Source organism: Arachis hypogaea, chromosome 12, assembly GCF_003086295.3.
Source record: "Arachis hypogaea cultivar Tifrunner chromosome 12, arahy.Tifrunner.gnm2.J5K5, whole genome shotgun sequence".
NCBI classification, from domain to species: domain Eukaryota; kingdom Viridiplantae; phylum Streptophyta; class Magnoliopsida; order Fabales; family Fabaceae; genus Arachis; species Arachis hypogaea.
In genome coordinates, this window is record NC_092047.1 from 114,681,533 (window position 1) to 114,699,212 (window position 17,680).

Genomic DNA, 17,680 nt, shown 5'->3' on the forward strand with positions numbered 1-17,680 from the left:
TTTTTCTATTTGAAGAACGACCCATTTACTTTTCAGGGTTGGAAAAAAACTAAAAACCCTCAAATAATTCTCAATGTCAAATGTAAATGGCTCTGTACGCGCAAGAGCAGTGGGACAAATAACGGCTCTAAATTAAATAAAAGTTTTTGTAGCAAAACTGCAAAAGCACAAAAACATTTAGAGTCTGTCTATAATAAGCTCAAGTCTTTTGAGCTTTTTTTAATGTGCACAAAACATAATTTATAAATATACCTCATATGAAGGTTAATAATAATAATATTTTTTTTACATTTTACCCCAAACATTTTTTAAATTCATAAAGTGAAATCCTAATTCCTTTTCCCTCCAATCCGTCCAGAACTATCACACCCACTCCACCCTTCTCTTGTTTATGTCCTTGCCGTCGCCGTCCAGCCAACACTCACTGCCGGTCTCATTTCATCTCCTGGCGTCAGTTCCTAGGCTTGCTCTCTCCGTCTCCTCTTTTCTCTTCTCTCTTCCCTCTTCTCTCTTTTCTCTTCTCTCTTCGAGTCGTCGTCAGCACCGTGGTGCTCGATCTTCCCCTTCATCCTCCACTTCCAGAGTTCCAATGGAACCTCAGGTATAAATTTTCTTAATTGATTTCATTTTTTTTTTGTTCCAATACAAATTAAGAATGCTTGTGTATATTCATGAAGCATGCCAAATTGTTTTCCAATAACACAGTGAATACCTATTAGTCTTCTTCGATCCTTCCTCTCTCGTTCTGTTCCTTCCATTTTCTCTCTCCAAATCCACGATTTTTCATTTTTTTTTTGTTAAATTATGATTACGATAAAATCTGTAACCTAGAACAATGAATAATTTAAGATTATGAACTGGAAAATATGTAGAAATTGGAAAATGTTATTTTCTTCCGTTGCTTATTTGGAGATTTTGTAGATATAAGATAAATACATTTTTTTAAATTAGTGGTTCATGAACAATGACAACTAAAATAAAATTGTCTCATTAATTTTGCTTATTTGATTATGGAGTTTAATTATGTGGAGTTTATCTCTTTGTTTTAACAAGTTTTGAGAATCTTTCATATAGGAGAAAAATAGGACCTATCAATTTATTTATATGTTACACTCTGAATTTAGAAATATGTAATATTGAGTTCTTCGAACAATCTTTTTCATTATTTTAAGCCAACGTGGACTTAACGTGAAATTTATATAGACATCAAAACATTTTTAATTTAAAGGCCTTGATTTATTAAGCACATACTTCTAGGTGGAGTAATTTATCTAATGCATTTTATATTTAGGGCAAATTACTTAAATAAGCTAAGGGGAGCAAAAAATTACACAAATTCGCCAAACCAAAAATTATTTCACGAATCAACCAATGCACATTTCTATATAGTTCGAATTAGGTTGTTTCGAATTTGATTTACATGCCTTGATTCGAATTACACACACGCACATACCCACTAATTCGAATCAACCTGATTCGAATTACACTCATGCAATAATTCGAATCAGGGTGATTCGAATTACATCCTGATTTATTTAAAAAATTAATAATTTATTAAAAAATTAATAATTTAAAATTAAAAAATATATATATTTTATTTCATGCATTAAAAAAGCTAACAAAATATTTAATTATGAGACTTCTTTAAAATATTAATGAGCTATCAATTCGAATTCCATACAATACTCTTTTGTCCATTTTTAATAGCTCATGAATATTTCTTGATAAATTGTTTTACATTATATGGTGAGATATTACATGATTCGAATTACGCATGAAAAGTTCGAATCACTTTTTTTCGAATTATATGGTGAGTAATTCGAATTCTATACAATACTCTTCTGTCCATTCTTAATAACTCATGAATATTTTTTAATCAATTTATTTTAATTATACCACAAAAAAATATTTTATTCTATACAAAATAATTTTAAAAATAACTTAAAAGATGTTAGAATTATTATAAAAATTTATAGTACAATATTCTTCTGTCCATTTTTGATAGCTCATGAATATTTGCTAATGAAATTGCATATGTTATTGTTCTGAAATTGAATAAATAAGAAAAAAAAGAATTTGTGCAGATTCAAGTCTCAAAAGTACAATTAGTGAAGATCTAATTACATGAAAAAGTTGTAGAATTTTACAAAATAAAATCAAAGAATAGAAAACTTTATTTACAACCAAAAGCAATCTTAAAAAAAAATTAATTAGAACAATATTAATGGCCTCATCAATAACGGGAGTAAGCAGTTAGAGCAGTGGCAGCAACGTCAATGACTACAGTATCACTGGTTGTCCCCGTCGTCTGCCACCTCATCATTGCTTAAATCTGTAATCTTCCTCTTTTTCATTCTCGTTGTCATGGTCTCTTCTCTTCAATGTTGCCATTGGTAAAGCCGGCAACCATCATCTAAGACTTTGTTTTCAAGCATGTCGTCGGAAGTCTTCCATAACATTATCGGACTGATCATGGAGGTAGGATAGGGTTTTACTGCGGCTTTCAATGCTTGATTTGGCTTACAATTAATTTAAGAGTGGTTTTGAAATATTCAAATACTTGTCATCTATTTCTCTAATTTCTAGCAAATTGTTTATGGAGTGAATGTAAACCATTGGATCTTCTACCAATTTAAAATCAATGCTTCTGATACTATGGTGCATCAAAAACGTCTAAAAGATTTGAGCTGATTTTAGACTGACCCAAAGATTTAAATCAAAAATAAAAAATTAAGATTATTTTGATTTTTTACTCTTTGGTCTTGTCCGTGTTTTTTTAACATTTTATCAACCATAGTCGAGTCGAGAGCAGCTGGGGTTCAGTTTCGTTCTGCTGAGTCGCATACCGCTGTTTAGTATTAATCATAGAAAGAAGATAAGAGAAAAGGAACGACGGAGGAACAGAAAGAGATGCCATACGTGTGTTTCAAGACGCTAGACAAGTTTTATGGAATCGACGTCTCCGATTTGCTTTCTCCGCCCAAGGAATTGGAGGACCAGGCGGTGGTGACTTGGGCTTCTCTTCCTCCGATTCCAGCTGCTTTCAAGGCTGATCTTCCGGCTTTCTGCGTGCAGCTTGTGGAGTTCGACTCCAACTTCTATCTCATCGGAGGTCTTCAAAATCGTCCTACCGGCGATGCTCGTATCGGTCCTCCTTCGGTCAAAACATTCGAACTTCGTCTGGACGAAGATAATGAGAAACAGAAGCAGAAGCAGTTAACGTTCAAGGAGGTGGACTTAATCCCTGAACCACCAATTTGCTACGCCAAGAGGGTGTTCGACTACGAAAAAATTAAGGAGGATTATTATTTCATCCAGTTCGATCCCATGATGCCTAAAATATCAAAGGATTCCTTCTGGATTCTGCGCTCACAAGCACATGACTGGCAACCTCTACCGTCTCCTCCCGACTTGGGCCTCAATGTTTATGATGTATTTGAAACAAATCATTTTGTGTATGGTGAAAAAATATATTTTCAAACCATTTATATGACAGATGATGCATTTACGAAATATATGGAATTAAAGAGCAAAACTCCTTCGCCCAATGTTAGACAGTTTGAAAGCGTGCTCTTCTATTCCTTTGATCCATCCTTGGGAGGTGGGACATGGACTATACAGGGGGAGCTGATGCATTCATAGAATCTTTCGGTTTTACTGTTCAGGGCAGACAGCGCTTCCACCGTCCCATTACACTGCCTCTTCCAGGTATCATTGTCAGCAATTTCAATCATAATGACTTAATTCGTTTGTTTGTTTCTCTAATTTATTTATCTTTTTTATATGGTGGATCAAAAGTTATTTTTCTCACCATAAACATACTACAATCGATATGGAATTGAATTGAATTGAAATTTTTATCTGCTTGGCCTGGGATAGTTCGTTAAAGTACACAATTTAATTGAATTGAGTTTTGTTAGATCATTAAGGATATTTTCAGCAGTGAAACTTATAACTGAATTGAAATCTAGTCCTTATGTTTTTTGTTGCAGTCAGCGGGGATTATAGTCTTCATCTCTCTACTTCTGACATTGAAAGATCCAATCATTTTGGTGAATGGGAAAATGGGTATAAAGCAACCTTACATGCCTTGCTTGTGAACAAAAGAGGTGTTCGATTTGTTCAGCCAATCGAGGGTTGCTTTGAGGGCATCCAACCTGCATTTTATTATGCATGTCCAACTCTCGTCTACCTTGGTGACAACATGGTTTGTGCCATGTTAATTGGCTTTCTAGAGGAGCATCATAAACGTAGATGTCCATTAATTTGTGTTTCTGTATTTAATTTATCTATCATGGAGAATGCTATTGATATGGATTACATTAACAGTCCTGATCTTAAAAAGGTTCATAATTTCTTAACTGTTAATGTAATGAGGAGAAATGTCTATTCCATGGTAGATTATTTGGAAACACATTTAATACTGAGAGACGTGTACCCATTTATAGATGAAATTAAGGAATTTCTTTGGACAGAGTCAAAGGATCCTCTCTTTCCTGTGTCAAAGAAGCCAAAGCTCATCTAGAGTTATTTCCATTTTAACATCTTTTATTCATATTTTGCTTAGGTTTTCTTGAATGTATTTTTGGTTTAAGAATTAAGATGACATGATACTTCCAACTGTATTTTATGGATTTGGAAACTTCACACTGAAAGAATTGGGTTGAATTTTTTAAAGAATTCCTTTGTAATTATTTAATTTGGGATGAATGTGATGTTATTAATAGTATTTATGATTTCGTTTACTTTCGAGCCGTGGCGTTGCTAGCTCTGGCTGTACTGAGGCTTGCTTGAGTACTACCTCCGACTGCTTGGTTGCGAAAAAGTTCGAAGAAACACTGATTTTATTGGATGTATATGGGCCATGGCTTTTGGTGAAGTGATAGCAAAGCTGAGCAATCTTGATTACTTTCAAGCATTGAGATTGTGAATGTTTTGGCTTGATCAGCACTTGGCTATGGTTATTGCATAAATTCAATTATTCAAGCTACGAATATAGTAATTGCTTGAGATTGTGGCAGCAAAACAAAGTGTAGTTTGCCATATGAAATTTTAAATTTTGCATGCAAAGAAAGTCTCATTAGTGAGAGATAGAGGAATTAGAAAAAGATACATAATACTACTATAGGTATGAGCAAGTTTTGTCTCAATTATTCAATCTACTAATAATCTATATGATAACTTTATCCAAATTCAATACTAAGTTTATATTCAAAATGTAAATGCAAGATAATATTTAAATTTGTAATTTAATTTTTCAAATAACAAACTTAATTAATTTTAGCAAAAATATTATGTCTCAGGTGAATTTTTTTATAAAATATTTAATATAAACATCATATTAACAATTAAGTTAGTAAATAATTAAATAATTAGTTTTAAAATTATTCTCTATAATTATAAAAATGATACAATACTAAAATTTAATTATAAATACAAAATTTATTTATCACAAATTAAAATTTAAGAGAGAAATTTTTACTCTACAGATTCCAACAAACAAGAAGAATGATTTCGTTGAGTATCAAATATCACAAACATAACAATAATAACTCTAATAAATTAATTTTAAGATCAATTGATATAATAGAATATATATACCCAAAATTTTTAAATTCTATCTTACCTTAATCCTAAATTTTTTGAATTTATTAATACCCATAACTATAATTATGACAAAAATTAAACAGTCACTTTGATGTCTTAGTAATTAGTAATATTTGAATTAAAAGGTGATTTTTTTTTTCTCAAATTTAGGCTAATTTAATGAAATTTTGGAATAAGAACCAACATAAAAAAAACACAATTGATAGAATATAATAGAGTTGGAATAGAAGAAGAGTAATGAAAATAATTAAAACAAAAGTATATAAAAATTTATTGTTGAAGAAAATAGCACAAGGGAGGGGAGGAAGACATATTCTGACGGTGAGAAAGGATGGAATGGTAGCATATAAGCATAGTGTCTATGTGTGTATGATAATTTTAGAGGGTGTGTGTGCCATTGGAAAGAAAAGAAAAGAAGGAAATGTTATAGGCTTGGCTCAGGTTTTTTTTTTTTTTTTTTTAAGATTTTATAGTCTCTTCACCTTTAAAATATTCGGTTCCCAAACTTCAAACACGAAAATATTTTAAGTTTCAAATAAATACGAATATTTAATTTGTGGCGCATTATATTATCAGGTTTTTTTATTTTTTTATTTTTTTTCGAATAATTTTCTCAGATAATTTTATTAGAGGCTACTTCTTTAAAATGTAACTTCCTTATTTGTCGATCAATTATAGTAATAGGTTTTTATTCAAATAATAAATCCTCTTTTAATTCCACTGATTGAAAAGTAAGTACATAAAATAGATCATAATGATATTTACGTAACACAGACATGTGAAATATTAGATGAATCATAGACAAATTAAGTAGTATACGTTACTACGCCTATTCATTCTAAAATCTCAAAAGGACCAATATAGTGAAGACTAAATTTACCTTTTTTGCCAAACTTAATCACACCTTTTATAGGTGACACTCGAAAAAAAACTTGATCACTCACTAAAAATTTTAAGTATTATATCTCCTATAAACAACACCTATATACTTTACATCAATCAGCAAAATCAGTAAAAGTATCTAAATATATAAAAAAAAATAGGACAACTTATACATATAATCAAACACATAATTAATATATCCTAATCCGCAAAATTCGCACATCACACATTGTATTTTATGTATCTTCAAAGTCTCAAAACACCTATTGACGTGATTCTTCCGTCGTCTATTACTCTCATTTTTTCTCTCGTTTAATTCTTTTTTCTCTTTATACACAATTGCTAAATTCTAAAACATATCTTTCTTCCTCATAATTCTATTTCTCAAAAATCTTTTTTCCCAATTGATTCAATTACATCCTTTAATCTAATCTACCACATTTTTTTGTGATACCATTACTGTTAGTTCTTCCTCTCTAGTGTTGGCTTCTTCAACTAGAAATTGCACAACCTTCTTCAATTATTATTGTCACAATTAATATTGAATCTAGGTTTTAAATCAAATGTTAATTTATATTTTTTATTCTCTTTCTAGGGTAGGAAGGTATTCAATCAATTTGCAAGTCCAAAACAACCGTTGAGCTAGCCTAGTTTTATGTCGGTAGAAAGAGGAGCTTCATGGTAGAAAAAATATCAAACATGTTGTGACATGTATACACTAAGCTTAGTATTATTAGTGTGAGAAATATATAGAATAGGTGAAATAGCTAAATCCTCCTACAAATTAAAATAAACTTTTGTGGTAAGATGGGTGATGAAGAGCCACCAACTAATCAATGTTGACACTACTTAAACCTTAATCAATCACAAAAAAGATCATAAAATTGATATATACTAATTAATACCACTCAATCATCATTCATCAAAACATACATTGAATTTACATATAATAAGATAATAGTAATAAAGATACTTTTAATGGAAATTGCAACATATGTAATAATAATTAATTTTATTATTATGTCAATGAGTTATAGTTCAAATGACATAGTCTTCCCATACTCAATTAAGAGGTTGCGGATTCGAGTCTCCTATCTTTAGTAAAAAAAAAAAAATAATTTTATTATTATTATTATTATTATTATTGAAACGTACGTGGACCCTTCATTTTGATTTTGCTGGTGAGGAACAATAATAACGTATTGAGTGTTGCAGTTCAGTTCCTTGGATGAGGGGTTTGGTTTCTTTGTTTTTGTGTGTGTAGTGATTATATATATATACATATATTACTGAAATTGATACATATGCTATGCACGTTACGTCGTTTAATTTGAGCTAAGTGACAATTGATTGGGAAAGGTCCATTCGTGTATATTCAATTAATTAATTAGCATCTTAGTTAGTGTGGGTACGTTATACATTTATATATATAAGTAAATTAATTAATAATTAACTAGTACTAATTAATTACTAACTAGTGACAATCTGGCAATCTTAAAAGAGTTAAGAGACGGTGATCAGTAAGAATTAAGAAATGATTTTGTGTTGCGAAAATATTTAATAACAAAAAAATTTAATAAAAAACTATTAGAACTTGCTTTATTTAATATTTATTATTTATTATTAAAATTAATAAATATTAAATAAAAAATGTAATTATTCTATCAGTTTTATTAATTTTATTAAATTTTTAATTAGATTCCTATATTTTTTTTTAATTGGGTCTATATACTATATCAAATTTTGTAACTAAATTCTTACCGAGACAAAAAAGTTAGAATTGATGAAATATTTTATTTAATTATACAGAATATTCAATCAAGTGTTAGACATATTCATTTTATTTAATAAAATATTCTATTAATTATAATATTTTTGTCGTAACAAGGATTTAATTACAAAATTTAATATGGTATAAGAATTTAATCTAAAAAAATATAAATACTTAATTAAAAATTTAATAAATTATAAAAATGTACAGAATAATAATTAAATTTTTAAAAAAATTTAGAAAGTTTTTTCTCTAACATTTCCGTTTGTATAGATGCGAGTATAGTCTAATCTTTGCTGTTGATATGATAATTATTTAATCTGTATTATTAAAAATTTGAAAAATTATGATTCGAGTCTGAAACTTTTTTTTTTTAGAAAAAGAGAAAATTTACTACTGCTACCATGTGACTCACTCATAGTGCGTGGTGGTTTGAATTTATGTAAACTTTATTTATTTATAAAAAAATAATTAAAGAGAAAAAAAATAATGCACGGCCATATATATGCTTGTAATTTTTTTTTTTACTAAAGATAAGAGACTCGAATCTACGACCTCTTAATTGAGTATGAAAAAATTATGCCATTTAAATTATAACTCATTGATATATATACTTGTAACTTAAAAGGGAAAAGAAAGCAAAAGGGAAATTCGTGTGTTGGCATATTAATAAATGAGAAAGGGATAATAAAAACACGTAGCAATAGCAGCAAGACGTGTTTATTAATTATATATCATCCACATATGTATAAATAATAATAATGAATACAATTATGGTGTGGCCACACATACATATTATAACGACCTTCTGGATCCTACTTTTTTTTTTGCCCTTTTCTGAATTAATTAATATTCAACTCTACATATACCCAAAAAGAAAAAATAGAAGAGTTCATTTGAATGAGATGGAATAATATAAAATTGTGAGAGAATGTACGTTAATTACGTATAAAAATTCTTAAACGTCATGTTAGGTTATCACTACTTCGCAGCCACGCTGATGCATTGATTATTAGTTTATGGTACCAATAATAATATAACAAAGAATGAACCGACAAAAATATCATCTTAAATATTATATATATATTCTTTTAGGTAACCTATTTTTCTTTAATATCTAACTCCACTTCTTATATATTTTCCTTGTGTTCCTTTAATTTAGAGCTACTTATTAGACTTCGTTATTCTGTAACCTTTTATATCAAGATTTTAATCAAGTCTTTATAATTTAAAATTATTAATTAAATTTTTATATTAGATAAAATATTAATGTAGTATTTTTTAGCTAGTCTATTAAAAAATACAATTTATTTAGAATATTTATTTTTGTGTAATGTAGAATAAATTATTAAATATTCTAAAAATATATATTTTAAAATTATTACTTTTTTAAAAAAATAACAACTAATAAGATTACAAAATTTTATTTAGTAATTTTTAACTATAAATATCTAATTAAAAAATTGATACAACTATAAAAACCGTAAAATAATTAAACTTCTAATTAATTATGGTTGTTAAAAAAACAATTCAAAATTATTTTAGTTTCCAAAATTTAAAAAACCTTGTGTCATTGTAGGCGTTTGTTTTGAAGAACTGAGACAGAGACTGAGAGACTGAGACTTAGTATTATGTTTGTTGGTTCAGAGATTAGTACTAAAATTTTTGTCTTTGTCTCTAAAATTTCAGTATTTCAGTACCTCCAAAAAATAGGGACATAGGGGACTAAAATTTTTAGAGATGGAGACTGAAACTTTAATAACATTTTATATCTAAAATATCCTCATTCCAATTAATTAATTTCAATTTTAGCCTTTATACAAATTAAATTAGAATTTCATTCTTATTTCAATTTCTGTCTCTCACTTTACACCAAACAGAATATTAAAATTTATTTCAATCTCTGTCTCTTAGTCTCTGTCTCTCAATCTCAGTCTTTTTGTCTCTATCTATCTACCAAACGCTACCTAGGACTAGTGTACTAAGATGTTGGAGACAGTTACCTTGGCCTATATGGTTGGTTAGTTGCAACTTGCATTGCAAATTCAGGTGATAGCTACTTCACACTAATCTATGCATGGCAATAATTGAAAAAGGGCGCCATGGAAATACCATTCAAATAAAGTTAGGTTAAAAATTGATATGTTTGCATACATAATCTTAATCTTAAGCTTATCAATATTAAAAAGGTCAACATAGTTGCAATTTATAATTACTACTTTCTTGTTTGCTTATCTAATCAGATAAGATTGTAATGGACTTTATTTCAAGACTCCATGTCACAAATTGACCAATGAAATCATATATAAAATAACCAGACATTATTATCTATGCACATAATATATATAATAAAATATATTCTCTCTTTTGATAATATTGTTAAGCATAAATAAAATAACCAGAAATTATTATCAACTATGCACATAAAAAATAATAACTAAATTAATTATCCATATAATATATATTAAATAATATATATAATAATTTAATTTTTTTATATATACCTAACATTTTTACATTACTATTTTTGTCAAATAAAATATATGTCTCTCTTTATTTTTTATTATCAAATAATTTATATTACGTACGAAATAGAATGAATATAAAAAATTAATAAATTTAAATTAAAATAATAAACTTTTTCTAAACCCCATTTTCCACGTGGCGTATTGAAAAAGTGACCACAGCCACAGGTTGGCGTCTGTGGCTCTCTGACCATAGAAGCTACCATGCTTCCATGCCAACCATAAATTGACATTTAATTTAACAATATGCAAAACTCCAAATTACATAATTAATTAATTAATATTCTTACTTTACACTTTTTTTCTAAATAAAAAATTTTAGTTTTTTCGATATAAATAATAATTAATCAATTTTTAATAATTTGTGTTTATTATAAAATTAATCAATTCTTTTAACGTAATTCAATATTTGGTCAAATAAAATAAATTTGTTGCAAAAATATAAAATAATAACTATAATATAAAATTTTTTAAATAAAATAAAAAATAATTCTATGTACTTTAAAGATATGTAGCATGATCTCTAGCATTAATAATAATAATAATAATAATAATAATAATAATAATAATAATAATAATAATAGAAACCCACCAACGTAACCAATATAACACTCTCTAAAATATACAATATAATATTTTTATTTAATATTTGAATATAATTACTACTAAATTGTTCCTTCTATAATCCGCAAAATCTTGGGATAAAAAAAGAGGGAAAAAAAAACATTTTGTGATAAAGTAAACGAAAGAAAAAGGTGCAATGATGATAGTAGTTTGCTGAAGCGGAGATGCTAAGTAAATTAAAAAAACCTTTCTGATATGTCTCTTTCCTCTGCCTCCTCCTCTGTTTCCTCTGTTTCTGTTCTGTTTTTTTTTTCTTCTTTCCTCTGTTCCATGTTTTCATCATACAATTTAATAAAATCATATTAATAGTTTTATTTAAAACTTTCACTAACGTTTTCTGTCTTCTAAGTTTCCTTGCATTTATTGAGAGATGATGTTGTGTTTTTCTTATATGTTTCTGAGATGCAGGGGACTCTCTTCTTCTTCTTCTTCTTTGGTGTGTCATTAGATTAAATCTTCTTTTTCCTGTTGCTTTGGCTTATCCATTTGGGATTCTTTGATTCCTTCATCACTCAGAGGAACATTTCTTCTCTTTGAAAATTTTGTTTCTTATGAAAAAATCCTTAGATATTCCAATCTTTTCTTTCTAAGATACCAAAAGGTTCCTTCTTTCAATGTCTTCAATTTAATTATTTGCATCCACTTTTATTAGTAGTCCCCTCAGCTCTTATTATTACATATTTTTTCATATAAAATCTTAATCTTTTGTTTATGGGTGGCTCTTAATTTATCAGATTTCTCTATACCTTGTACCTAAGAGGGAAAAAGAATTTGGTACCACAAAAATATCTATTTTATATATATTTTAATCTTCACCATGAAAATGGTCATTTTCTTGGTTGGCTTTTAATATATAAATATATTTCATTTTCTAAATTTTTCTGTGTTTTGGAGGGTCTCCCAAAAAAGGAAAAAAAATGAAGGAAAAAGTGGATTCACCAGTTACAGTTCTTGAGGACTATTTCAGGTCCTCAGATTCATCAGAAACAAGTTGTTCAAAAGATCATGATCATAGTGGTTTGGATTCTGAGTCTCAAGAAATTTCAAGGCCAAGTTGTTCAAGGTGGCATTCGTTTGTTCAAATTTTGAAGGGAAAATCATCATCCAAGAACAACACATTGTTGCACCCTTTGAACATATCAAGAAGAATGAGTAGTAGCATGAGAGAGTCTCTATGGCCAAGTTGCCTCTTAGATGTTGCAAGCCCTTCACCTTGTAGGTCACCTTGGAAGATCTTCTCTCACCATGATATTCAACTAGCAACCAATCATTTCAGCCAAGGTAATCCCTAAATTGTTGTTCCTTCAAGCATTTTGATCTTTCACTCAAGGAAGTTTTCTTAGTTTAAAGTATATTAAAATGGGTAGTCGAATGTACAAGCATTTTGCGTTAACATAGTGTCGTAGACAACCTAACCTGATAATTACATCAGACTAATTCTGTTGCTTGAATCTTTGACTTTGAAATCACACGGATACAACTCAATCGTTGAAGTTGTTCTTAGTAGTTATTTTTAGTATATTATTATGTATATCTTACTTTTTTATATAAAAGTATCATATTATATTATATGTTACTAGGTTATCTCAGTTTCCATGTATTATGACAATGGTTTAATTTGAGTTTTCTGCATTGTTTTTGGTGCAGAAAACTTGATTGGAAAAGGTGGTTATGCTGAGGTTTACAAAGGGTGTTTACCAAATAATCAGGTTGTAGCAATTAAGAGGCTAACAAGAGGAACTGCTGATGAGATCATAGGTGACTTTTTATCAGAACTTGGAGTTATGGCACATGTCAATCACCCCAACACTGCTAAGCTTGTTGGTTATGGTGTGGATGGTGGAATGCACCTTGTTCTTGAATTGTCTGAGAAAGGGAGCTTAGCTTCACTGCTTTATGGTAATCATTGATGTTATGCTATCATTTTGTTTTCTTGCTTTATCTTATTATTGACTCAAGAGTAACAATTGAAATCCTCATTCATACTCTTAAAAAATTCAATTTTTTTATTTATTTAGAACTTAGAAGAATAATTAAGAAAATTAGTTAGGAGTCTAATAATTCATTTTGATACAATAGTTGTTAGGGAAAATTATGCAGTCGAGGGGATGATATTGAAAAATATTAGAAGATTAATATTTTTTTATCAATATTAGCTAATATTTTGGATCATCAATTTATTTTTATACTATTAAAATTTAGAATTTAATATTTAGATTTAGAGTTGAAAGTTTAGGCCAAAAACAATAACTTTTGTTGGTCATATAGTAGTGTTCGGGTAAATATTATATACACCATTTGTTGAGTGAAATTATTCACTATTTCTTTTAAGAGAATTGCTATTTGTACACTAAAATCAGCCACTAAAATCAACCACCAATATATTTGTGTATAAATACATATGTAGTTTAATTTATTTTCAATGTGTATTTATATTCTAGCATGTATTTTATCCTGGTGGCTGACTTAGTGGCTGATTTTGATGTACACATAGCATAGCCCTTCTTTTAAAGGTTACGTGATATTACATTATATAGTATTTGATTTTAAAAAAAATAGGATATAAATATAAAAATATAAATTAAGATAATATAAATATTTTTTCTCTCACTATCAGCTTTCCTCTATCACTAACCCTTATAAATAGGAGGAAAGTTAATATATTTTATAAATTCAAAGAAATCAATATAATATATAAGATTGAATTATTTGCTCCTTCATCAGGTTCGAAGGAGAAATTAGCATGGTGCATGAGGCAAAAAATTGCAGTAGGAACAGCAAAGGGTATATTATATCTTCATGAGGGTTGTCAAAGAAGAATAATTCATAGAGATATAAAAGCTGCAAATATATTGCTCACTGAGGACTATGAGCCTCAGGTATCATTTTTTACTATTTACACAATTTTGATTCTTGCAATTGATCACCACAAACACCTTTTTATTAATGTTTTTATTGCATTTTGTATTCACCCCAAAAGACAAAAGGACAATTTTGTTGGAAGATTCTTTGTTTATTTATGGATGAAAATGAAAAATGAAACTGAAACTGAAAGTGAAGCCTCTTTGTTTTTTTGTTTCAATTAATTAGCTCATCCGTACTTCTTAATATTAAAAGCACTCAAGTTTAATTATTTATTTCTATATTAATGTTTTAGTAATTAAATAAGTACTATATAAACTTTAATTAAATTTCTGTGCAGATATGTGATTTTGGGCTAGCAAAATGGCTACCGCAGAATTGGACTCACCACACTGTTTCGAAATTTGAAGGAACTTTTGGGTATGTGACCTTTAAATGATTTTTTTTCATTTCAATTTTATTATGTTTTGATTGGAGTAAGAGAATAGAGTGAAAATATTTTCATATACAAGTTCTTTGTTAATTTTACACACCAAATACTTTCATAAATAAATTTTGTCACCCAATTTTTATTTATTAACCAAATTCTTTATTTTTTCGGATGCATATACATTAACTTAACAAATATCTCAAACATTTTTTCCGTCTTTTTAAATTCAAAAATATATTTATCTTTTATTTTTAAACATGTTTTTATTGAGACTGTATATGGATCGGATAATATCCGTATATCCATAGTAATTATTGTATCCGATTTGAATTTTGTGGATTATCTGATCCGCAGAGCCATCGGATCGGATCAGATCCCGTCCGCACTATGATAGGATAATAGGATTGGATTGCGGATTTGGCAGTGATATCTGCGGATGCGATTCGCAGATTTGCATATCCGCACGTCTTATATAAATAGTATAGTTTAAAAAAATAAACTTTAATGTGATATGAATTTTAGTGTGTTATTTTATGAATTTTATGATATCTTATTTTTAATTTTTCATGTTGTACTTCAACTTAGAATAATTAAATTTAGATCTTGTGTTTTTTTTTTTTGTTATTCAAAAGAACTTTTATGGATAATATTTTAAGAATAAATAGGCTTAAAGAGGTAAAAAAATAAATTTTTTGGAAATTTTTTTTAAAACAGCCAAATTTCATTCTTAAAACGGTTTTTTTTTTAATTATGCCGATCAGATCGGATCGGATCCGACATGAAAAAATGCGGATATCGTAGCCGATCCGATAAGTGCAATGCGGATCAAATAGAATTATAAGTTATATTTGATCCGTGTGTAATCGTAGTTTCTATCTGATCTGTGTATTTCTATCTCAGAATAACAATCAAATAATAAAAACTCAAATGCAGTTGTCTTTATACGAAGTTATTAGTTAAGAATCATTATATAATTTAGTATATTTGACTAAATTATTATCTAATGACTTTTGACTATCAATTTCACATGAAAATAATTTCGCGGAGTCTTTACCTGACCAAATACTAATCCGGTGTTACAACTTCTAGTGTGTTTCTATTAACTAGGGTTTTGATTTATGATTGCCACAGGTACCTTGCACCTGAGTACTTGCTTCATGGAATTGTTGATGAGAAAACAGATGTATTTGCTTTTGGTGTGCTTCTATTAGAATTGGTCAGTGGAAGGCGTGCACTTGATTATTCACAACAAAGCCTTGTTTTGTGGGTATAGTATCCAATTTCATTCATTTCCAAACAACTTTTATTTCACATGATCTTCATAAAAATTCAAGTTAATTTATGTTCTCATCAGGCAAAACCATTGCTGAGAAAGAATGAAATTAAGGAGCTGATTGATCCATCACTAGATGAAGAATTTGACACAAGGGAGTTGAATCTCATGTTATTGGCAGCTTCTTTGTGCATTCAACAATCTTCAATTCGTCGCCCCTCTATCAGACAGGCATGCACGTCTTCTTTGCGTTTTTATTTTTATTTTTAATATTTTTTATTTATTAAAATTTTATAAAAAAATACAGATGAAATACACTCTTATCTTTTTATTTTTATAACTGTATAAATTTATGTGCCATTAGTATTTTCAAACACCGCTTTTATTATTTGTTTTAATTTTTTTCTTCGGTTGGAAGTTATCATTTAATTGAAATTTTATTTTTCATATATATACATAATTACTAAAAATAATAAGAATATTAAAAAACACATGCTGGGTCTTTTAAGAAGTTGAAAAGAATGTTGTTTCTTGAGGCTAAATTTGTTTATAATGAACGAGGATCGTGTGCAATCCAATTATGTTGACAATGTGTAATTGGTTCGTCCAATTATTTTGCAATAGAAATTTTTAAAAATATTTTAATATCAAATTAAAGGGTTCGTTTTTTTAGTGTTTGTTTTTTTTAATTCACAAATTGGATAGTCCGAATTTTATTTCTAAAAATCAAAAGTCCGTTTTTTTCCTCAAAAATTGAATTGTTCGATTTCTACACTCTAAATCCAAATCTAAGATTAATTTTCTTACCATTCACTCCAATATAAAAAATAATTTGCGATTTATTGATTATCTTTCTTCTCATTTATATACACATTTCAAATTGTAATTTTTTTTCCTCTTCTTTTTGTGGTGGTAGGTTGTTCAACTTTTAAATGGAAATCTCAGCTGCTTTAAGGGCATGAAGAAAACTAGATTTCCATTCTTCAGAAAAGTCTTCCAAGAAGAACTCCTTGATTCTGAATAATTTGAAGGGAAATGCTACAAATATATCAGGTTGAATTTGGAACATTATATATTAAGATAAATTACTAGTATAAATTTGAATATATTACTCTTTAAATATTCAAATATATATACATTTTGATTATTTTAGTGTATGATGTGCCAAATTCAATCCGTTGTATTCACTATTCAAGACTTACCTTTTGGTGCAACATGAAAATCACATGATCTTCTTCAGCATGCACACACAAAAAGGAGATTGTGATCACTGATGAGTTAATGGTAATTGATGCATGTGATGAACTCCTTTTATTCATTTTGCCACAAAAAATTTCTTTTCTTGTTTTTTTTCTCAATCCAAACAAGGTATTGATGGGCTTCTATATATAGGAATTGACTCATCAAACCCAAAAAAGTTTTGCCCTTTGTGAAGCCCAAAAGAATTAAAGAAGCATTCTATTGCCCCTAAACCTGTGTACATAATAGAATTTTATTTTATTTTATTTTATTGGTAATAGATAGTTATTACTTCATTGTATATTGAGTCTTAGTTAAGACACCAAAAAAAAAATATATATATATTAGAATCTTTTCATGTGCAAGTTTCGCATAATTTGGTATATATATGGAAAAACATGTTGTTTAGTAATTTAGATAATCTTTATTGTATATTGTTTTTCATTTTTTTATTTTTAATTAATAAT

General features: G+C 28.4%; 2 protein-coding genes across 3 annotated transcripts; both read left to right on the forward strand.

The window, feature by feature from the left end:
• Positions 1-2,746: 2,746 nt before the first annotated feature.
• On the forward strand, positions 2,747-4,711 carry LOC140177379 (uncharacterized). Its single transcript, XM_072210474.1, has 2 exons — positions 2,747-3,708; positions 3,993-4,711. The coding sequence occupies exons 1-2, from the start codon at positions 3,609-3,611 to the stop codon at positions 4,523-4,525; spliced, it is 633 nt and encodes a 210-aa protein (XP_072066575.1). The 5' UTR covers positions 2,747-3,608; the 3' UTR covers positions 4,526-4,711.
• Positions 4,712-11,478: 6,767 nt separating this feature from the next.
• On the forward strand, positions 11,479-17,578 carry LOC112728465 (receptor-like cytosolic serine/threonine-protein kinase RBK2). Of its 2 annotated transcripts, none has more exons than XR_011868950.1 (8): positions 11,479-11,580; positions 12,304-12,690; positions 13,057-13,308; positions 14,134-14,288; positions 14,612-14,691; positions 15,833-15,964; positions 16,056-16,205; positions 16,891-17,578. XR_011868950.1 is itself a non-coding variant. In XM_072209847.1 (8 exons), the coding sequence occupies exons 1-8, from the start codon at positions 11,574-11,576 to the stop codon at positions 16,996-16,998; spliced, it is 1,275 nt and encodes a 424-aa protein (XP_072065948.1). In that variant the 5' UTR covers positions 11,488-11,573; the 3' UTR covers positions 16,999-17,578. The 2 variants fall into 2 exon arrangements, 1 of the variants encoding a protein (XP_072065948.1); XM_072209847.1 differs by having other exon boundaries at positions 11,488-11,580; positions 15,833-15,968.
• Positions 17,579-17,680: the final 102 nt, after the last annotated feature.

Coding starts and splice junctions, on each gene's coding strand:
- LOC140177379 (XM_072210474.1), top strand. CDS start 3,609: ATGGACTATACAGGGGGAGCTGATGCATTCATAGAATCTTTCGGTTTT. Junction 3,709..3,992: donor CATTACACTGCCTCTTCCAG/GTATCATTGTCA, acceptor TTTTTGTTGCAG/TCAGCGGGGATTATAGTCTT.
- LOC112728465 (XM_072209847.1), top strand. Junction 14,692..15,832: donor AAATTTGAAGGAACTTTTGG/GTATGTGACCTT, acceptor TGATTGCCACAG/GTACCTTGCACCTGAGTACT. Junction 15,969..16,055: donor AACAAAGCCTTGTTTTGTGG/GTATAGTATCCA, acceptor TGTTCTCATCAG/GCAAAACCATTGCTGAGAAA.